The sequence below is a fragment of the Nymphalis io genome, chromosome 3 (assembly GCF_905147045.1).
Source record: "Nymphalis io chromosome 3, ilAglIoxx1.1, whole genome shotgun sequence".
Taxonomy (NCBI): Eukaryota; Metazoa; Arthropoda; class Insecta; order Lepidoptera; family Nymphalidae; genus Nymphalis; species Nymphalis io.
Genome location: NC_065890.1, coordinates 7,203,906 through 7,211,735, shown reverse-complemented (window position 1 = coordinate 7,211,735; position 7,830 = coordinate 7,203,906). Strand labels below are relative to the sequence as shown.

The window sequence follows — 7,830 nt, the reverse complement described above, 5'->3', positions numbered from 1 at the left end:
TATAGACTTTTTAGGCTACCAACACTGTAATTTGACTCAGGCTCTTTGGCCTTTATGTTTATTACACTCAACACTGGTATTATTATTTCATAATCTGTGACTTCGGATTCTGAATTGTTGATAGGGATTTTGGACGGCTAAAAACATTTGTATAAATAATAATTGCTTTTGGTTTTAAATTAGATATTTTAAAATATAAGTAACTCACAAGAAAATTTTAAAATCAAAGCAGACTTTAGTGTACTAAAGTAGATAGACTTAAATAATTTTTAACTACAAAATATAATGACCACCAAGACTACATCATAATTACTAAAAAATATTAAAATATAAACAAATCGTGACACAAATTTGTACATTATGATGAACGTACATGATAATCATGTTGGCCACTATGCTATTTCAGAACTTCTCCCTGATCATTTTCTAGAAAATATATTTTCATATTTAAATTTGCGCGATCTTAAAAATTGCGCATTAGTATGTAAAACTTGGCTTAGAGTTTTAAATGACGAAAATAATGATGTTTGGAGATTGCATTGCGTTAAAAGGTTGGCCGAAGAAGTCATGAAATCTGATTTGCTATCAAATCTAGCAACCTATAAGTCTAAGTTAAGAGCATTCTACCATGCTTGGAGTCCTTACGATTGTTCTAGGAATATCTATATAAAACCGAATGGGTTTACTTTACATAGGTGTGAATAAATCGTTATAGAATTTATTTTCTATCATTTTACAGTGTACAAGAATTAACAAATTAACTCTATCTTACAGAAATCCAGTAGCCCAAAGCACTGATGCATGTAGAGGAAAAATTGGCTTTTATAGAGGTAGACATTTGTGGGAAGTAATTTGGGAAGGACCACTGGGTACAGTAGCAGTGATTGGAGTATCAACTAAAGAAGCCCCATTACAATGTCAAGGCTATGTAGGCCTTTTAGGTTCTGATGATCATAGCTGGGGTTGGAACTTAGTTGATAATCAGTTAATACATAATGGTGACACTCATGGACGTTATCCAACACTTAATAACTGCCCCAAATATCAAGTTAGTATAGAATAAATTTTGTGATGGAGTGTTTTGTTTTGTCCTGTATTAATATTCTTGCTTATAACAAAGGTTGGTGAACGCATCAGAGTAATCCTAGACTGTGAAGGACATACCCTATCATTTGAAAGAAATCATGAATTTCTGGGAGTAGCTTTCAGAGGTGATTAAATTGTTAAACTTAATAAATTATATGAGAAACCATGAGATTTAATAATAATTTTATGCCTAAATTTCAGGACTACCATACAAAAAAAAGTTATATCCTACTGTATCAGCTGTTTATGGTAACACAGAGGTTTCCATGATCTACCTTGGGCTACCAATAGATGGGTAACAAATTCTGCATGAGTGTTTTAAAATCTCAACATGTGATATATTTAATATATTATTTATTTAACTTTGTTATTTTAGTAATTATATTATTATTAATTTTTAAATGATCTCTTAGTCATAAGTGAGATTAGTTAAGTCTATTTAATTATATAAGTTATTATTTTTTTGTATTTGTAATGGACAACAATTAAAAATCTTAATCAATTGTGAATTTAATATTCATTTTATTTATAAATATGAACGATTTATATTTAATTAATAAAAGCAATAATAAAGTAATACTATTTTGTTTTTAAGACTATTATATTACACTGAAATTATATATATAATGCGGGAAATATCAGCGAGTTCTGGGTGACCTAGTAGCATAATCATGAGCTAAAAAAAATGCTAATATTAAAGCCAAGCCAATTATTATATTTATTAATAAAATTACATGCATTAAAATGAACTGAGCATTTTTAAGGTTTTCTTTAATTAAACTATCAACAATTACCATACTAACATACATTGCCAAGCTCATTTACTAAAACTAGCTTGGTTTTAGTATGTCATTAACGCTTATAGACATTAGCTTTGTAAGAAATGTTAACCATCGCTTACATCGTCAATGCCCCACCAACCTTGGGAACTAAGATATTATGTCCCTTGTGCCTGTAATTACACTGGCTCATTTATCCTTTAAACCGGAACACAACAATACCAAGTACTGCTGTTTTGCGGTAGAATATCTGATGAGTTGGTGGTACCTACCCAGACGAGCTTGCACAATGCCATACCACTAGTATGTATATTGTCGAGTACATCGATACGATGAACGTCTAACGGTCGCTAGATGCCACTGCACCCGAAACAGGGTTCACGCACCAGCAAGAGTCGCAAAATTATTTACCCGAATTTTTATTGTTATTTAGAAATGTAGCGATACCATAGTAACTACGTTGTCATTTGTTTAACTATTATTTCGTAATGTTGGACATTAAAAAATAATATATACTGTTAAGATTACTTAATAACAATCTCTAAAAAATTCGGTATACTGATTTTTAAAATAACAAATCTACAAAAAAAAAAATTAATTTGATAGTGGTTTAGCGAGAAGCGCAAATAAATACCGTTGAATGTTATTTTTTGCATGCTTTGCATCTTGTAGGATACAATTATTTTGTTCTTCTTTATTGTGCTCGTGTATGTACCACCTTATTGTATGTAGTTTAGCTAACGAAATAAAAAAAATCATATACTCAGTTAGTTTGTCGCTCGTTGTTGTGGCATCAATAGCTACGATTTGGAACAGAGTCGTGAAACATACGGACGAAATACGTATGCGAACGGATTCGGGTAGACGGCAGTGAAAGTGCTGTACTGCTTTCTTATCTACCTTTTCTTTGAAATATAAAATATTTTTTACTTAAAAATCTTATTCTGTAGGCACTTGATTTTGACAATCTGCAGAGTCTCAACACCACTTTCCACAAATTTTTGGTATGATTACTTAATTAAAACAATGTAAACGCATTTATTTATTATTTAATAGATGTTGATATTACATTGTATCGATTGAAGGTCAAATGGTGCAAAAAGCCAAGTAAAATGATATTAAGCATTATTTTACAATGTGATTTTACAAAATAAATGTATAAATTTTTACCATGATAAAACTTTCCATTCCAATACATGACTGGCTAGGATTGTTACAAAATTTGACATATTTAAACGTTCACGGGCTCGCGCTTACGTTTTTGAGTATCTCATTAAATAAATTATTCGTTGTGCACTTTAGGTTCTGACAGTACGAGGACAACATGAGTGTAACATTAACATTACCCGTATAACCATAATTGAACTATAAATTCTTGCCAGCTACGGCGTAAACGCCCTGGACGGACCATTCGCTATTTTAAACTAATCTTAGCTTTGACATATTATTTCCTTAAAAACAAATTACTTATACAAAAATTCAACATACCACATTTCGAATGGGACTCATAATATATTATTTTCACTTTATTACGTTAATTTAAACGATTATTTTATTTATCTTAAAAATAGAGGACTTTTAGAATATCTAATTAAACTCTTAACCCTAAAGGGTTTCCTATAAACCCCGTAAACCGTATAGTATAATAAAATTACTTTTTAATATATTATTGCAAATATTTCATACCAAATAAGCCCATACACTAACGAGATTTATGTGTTTAACGTTACAATCAATTACATATCTTTATGGTACTAATACAATAACAATTCAGCAATACACATAACAGCAGAAAGGTCGACCCAAGAACGTTTACAATGGTATGACGTACCATTTATAATAAAAGTCAAACATTACAATTACTAGTCAACAAACTCATTTAACTTCCTATCTTGTAAATGATCCTTCATATGTGGTTTTACTTTGGTTGGTGGGAATTTCGTCAAACAAAAATCGGCGACTATACAAAATAGTTTGCACAGAAGTGGACAAAGGATCGCTTGGTGTATCACGGCAGCTATGCGGTACCAAGGCCCATCGAATGGATCCAATATTGCTGGGCATAGCATGTGATTTAAATTCACTTGAGCTGGCTGAAAAAATTACAATAAAAATTACTTAACTAAATTTAAAAAAAAGATAAAATTTAACGTATATACACGTATAGGTATAACAAAATATATATAATTTATGTAATATATATAGATAGTTCAGGGGCTAGAACACGTCTAGCTTAACCAAAATTAAGAAATACCGCATTCAAACGCGGGCATGCTCAGAGAGTTTGTATAATTCATCTTATGCACTGTGGTGAAGGAAAACATAGTGAGGAAACCTGCATGTTTAAGATGAAATTCTGCCACATGTTGCCACCAATGCGCATCGGTGCAACGTGGAGGAACAGGCCTTAGCCCAGCAGTGCCTTACTTTTTTATACAAATTATTGTAAATAACTTACGATCGCAATTAATTGTAGAACAATGAAGTGATATATCATATTTAAACAGTAGCTAAATATAGACCAATTAAAATCCCACAGCGGTTCAACATTATATACACCTGCAATGAAATAAGAAATTAATTATGTAATTATTAGATATATATTTTTTAATTTGAAGATAATTACGAACATACCACCAATTCTTAATAGATAGTAGGGTATCACAAACATCATTCCATGTTGTATCCAATACAATGCAGCTTCTGCTAAAATCTGAAACAAATTACGTAATTAATTAATTGTATGGGCAATCAATGTAAATAATAATTGATGCAGTTTTAATACATTTATCCATAATTATAATACACATTCAAATCAAACTACGCTACTTCTATAATAATATTTTATAGATTAATCAATTGTATGGATAATTAATATAATCAATGTAAATAATCACAAATACAATAATGTTTAATATAATTTTCAATTAATATATACATAAAAATTACAAAATGTACCTACCATTTATATTATTTGATATTTATACGTACCGTTCTTGAAGCTGTTTCTGGAAAGAGAAAGGCTAACAGCGGACCATTTAATAAGTTTAAGTGAATACGGAATAATGCGGTGACTGTCTTGGAAGGCGGAGCAGCCAATAAATAAATCTGAAATATAAATGATTAACACTTAAAATAATACAATCGACCATTATACAAAATCGTAAATAGAAAGACTAGGTTAAATACGTATATTTATTAATTAATAAAAAAAAAAAAAAACAAAATATTTTATATTCAAATAGATTTTTACGGAATGTGGATTCGACCAAGAAGAACCGGCAAAAAGTTCGGTAGTCTCTTTTTCTTTTTAAATACTAATTTGTATAAATTACATACACTTAGTTCCTACATGAGATCCAGCAATTGCTCAATCTATATTTTAAAGCAATTAATCAATATTTGTCAGTTATATATTCAGATATCTGATTGACTTGTGTTAGTCACAGTTCAAGTATACAACACGGAATTTTATTAAAAAGTGAAAATCTTTAAGCGATTTATTAACTTTATTAAGATTGAAGCTTGAAATGATTAAGCAATATGGAATGCTGCTGCTGCTGCTTCAACCGACAATGCAGTAGTAGCTAACATACATTGTCAGTTGAAGCAACTTAAGTCAGAGATTTAAAATTAATCAGACTGACGCAACTATAATCAAGAACAAATAAATTAGTAAAACAAATTATTAAATATTTTGATTTTCTCAAAAATAATAATCTTTAGGGTACTTTTATGGTAGTGCACCAGCACCACAAGTCTACATATGCAGAGCTTTAGGAAAATAAAGATAATATTCTGATATTTAATTTCACACTATATATGAACTTGGTACATCTTGAATTGCCATCCGGGTAACCCTGGTTTGAACCCGCTGGCTGCACTTTTAAGTTAAATGTGAAATTTTAACAAATTCTTGTTCAATCAGTAACACGATTAATTTAACTCAATTTTATTTTTGTCATCTAAGAATAGTCAATAACAAGGACAATTTAATATAAAATTAAATAACAATATAGTATTCAATACAAACAGGAAAAATTCAGAAATTATATTTGACGATTAATTAGTTAGTAGTCACTGTTATAATTCAAGTGAACAATGACAACAACAATACAATACATTACTTAATGGGTACCCATTGAATATATTAATTTATTGCAAAATATTTAAAAAAAAAACAAAATAATTCCACCACTCTATTATTTATATGTTATTTAAATTTTAATCATTTTTTTTATAATTTTAAGTTGTAATAAAAACTGTTTTAGTAAATCTAATTGATAATCCAAAATCATGAGTTGAATAGACACTTGGAAAGATAAGTTCAATGATAATTACCAATTTTGAGCTCTCGATTCATACTCAATATTAATATTGATACTTAAAGTGGGGTTGCTTCACCAAAAGTGTACGTGGAAAAGTTTTTTTTTGACATGGACATAGTATGGCCACCACTAAAATATTTTGTTTATAATCATGTAGTAACCATCTATGATATTTGTTTGAACTGTAAAATATATGATATCTGTTATAATTTGTGTCCAAGTAGTACTAGTTTTATGCTAAAGTTTGTAGGCCGTAGCCCATGTCTTATGTCACCTCTGTCTACTCATTATTGAATAGTAACCTCTTAAACCTGGACTACAGCAATAGATCAGATCCAAAAAGTTATTCAAAGACTTATGCATATTGTTAATAATGTACAAACAGTAGTTTTTGTATATTATAGTATTGACCATATACTTACTTGAATTAATGTTGTTACATGACATGGATTCAACAAATATATAACAGTCCTTGATGCAAACTTAAAACCAATTTCCATACCCCATAAAAGAGCAAGTAGAATAACCAGCAGCCTTTTGCCACCTCTATCACATTTTATATACGTATTCTCTTTAGGAATTTCCAATTTTGGGAATGTTTTGATCTAAAAAAAAATATCATTGTAATAAAAAAATATTAACATTGAATACTATATATCAATCCTTAATCTAATTACAGAACATTTGTAATTATTGTGTAAGTGTATGAATAATTAATGTAAAGGATATTTTTACTACTTACACTAATATATACACATGCCGTTGTCACTATTACAGTTTCGATAATTTGCCTATGAGGTGATAAAAAATATGCACATTCAGGGCCGACATTTCTAGGTACAGCTTTATTAGCTCCACTATAAGCCCATTCGAACATGGTAATTAAATTTTGTAAATTGTAATATTCATGAACATTAGATATTTCAAATATATTTTATCATTGATCTTGGATTTATTTAAATAATTTACTTCCTTTCGTTTTCCGGTAATTGACAGCATTTAGATGTGTTGCCAGTTTGATTTTTTCTTGCTGAATCATTGATTTGTATTTTTTTAACAATGTTAATCTTTTGTGTTAATAAATTAATTAATTTATTTATAACCTATAATTATTTATCATTTAAGTGCTGCCAGCGTCAGCTAAAAATGTCCCGATTTTCAATAGTAAATATCGACTCATCGACAATGTAAACAAATAAATACTAAGTCCAATAATAGCCTAAAGTGTTTTCTTTATCTATAAATATGTTATTTTAATCAATTATTTCTTGATTCTTTGAATTTATAATATTATGCATTCCGAGTCAAAAGTTAACATAGAAATATATATATGTGGTAACCATTCTTTATTAATAATTTAATTGAGTGTTCTAGATTTCAACATTTGAGGAGAATGCTAATCCAGTACCATATAAAGATGCTAAAGCACTATTGATAATGGAAACCAAAACAAACAATGCAAGAATTTTTGGGTGTAGTTCGGAACCAAAAAAAAAATTAATTAAAGAAATTGTTTAATAAATATTAAAAAGTAATATTTTAAAAACCTCGTTTTGTTTTAATTATGTCCTGAAAATTATTTATCTCCCAAAACAGGGAATGCAGGTACTATTGCAGCATTATACGTACACATTGTC

At 29.2% G+C, this 7,830-nt stretch overlaps 2 protein-coding genes across 2 annotated transcripts; one reads left to right on the top strand and one right to left on the bottom strand.

Moving 5' to 3' along the window:
• The first annotated feature begins 84 nt into the window (after positions 1–84).
• LOC126780978 (F-box/SPRY domain-containing protein 1) lies at positions 85–1,595 on the top strand. The gene is made up of 4 exons (XM_050505705.1): positions 85–695; positions 775–1,048; positions 1,121–1,211; positions 1,288–1,595. Exons 1-4 carry the CDS (start codon positions 361–363, stop codon positions 1,383–1,385), a joined length of 798 nt encoding a protein of 265 aa, XP_050361662.1. The 5' UTR covers positions 85–360; the 3' UTR covers positions 1,386–1,595.
• Positions 1,596–2,870: 1,275 nt separating this feature from the next.
• On the bottom strand, positions 2,871–7,221 carry LOC126780976 (transmembrane protein 164). Its single transcript, XM_050505703.1, has 6 exons — positions 6,936–7,221; positions 6,616–6,798; positions 4,857–4,973; positions 4,500–4,578; positions 4,324–4,424; positions 2,871–3,958 (listed from the first exon to the last, which is right to left on the bottom strand). Exons 1-6 carry the CDS (start codon positions 7,068–7,070, stop codon positions 3,728–3,730), a joined length of 846 nt encoding a protein of 281 aa, XP_050361660.1. The 5' UTR covers positions 7,071–7,221; the 3' UTR covers positions 2,871–3,727.
• Positions 7,222–7,830: the final 609 nt, after the last annotated feature.

Excerpts from the sequence above, each read along its gene's own strand:
- LOC126780978 (XM_050505705.1), top strand. The coding sequence starts at position 361 with ATGATGAACGTACATGATAATCATGTTGGCCACTATGCTATTTCAGAA. Across the intron at positions 696-774 it reads AATGGGTTTACTTTACATAG|AAATCCAGTAGCCCAAAGCA; the intron begins GTGTGAATAAAT and ends TCTATCTTACAG. Across the intron at positions 1,049-1,120 it reads ATAACTGCCCCAAATATCAA|GTTGGTGAACGCATCAGAGT; the intron begins GTTAGTATAGAA and ends CTTATAACAAAG.
- LOC126780976 (XM_050505703.1), bottom strand. The coding sequence starts at position 7,070 with ATGTTCGAATGGGCTTATAGTGGAGCTAATAAAGCTGTACCTAGAAAT. Across the intron at positions 4,974-6,615 it reads ATGTAACAACATTAATTCAA|ATTTATTTATTGGCTGCTCC; the intron begins GTAAGTATATGG and ends TTTATATTTCAG. Across the intron at positions 4,579-4,856 it reads CAGAAACAGCTTCAAGAACG|ATTTTAGCAGAAGCTGCATT; the intron begins GTACGTATAAAT and ends AATTTGTTTCAG.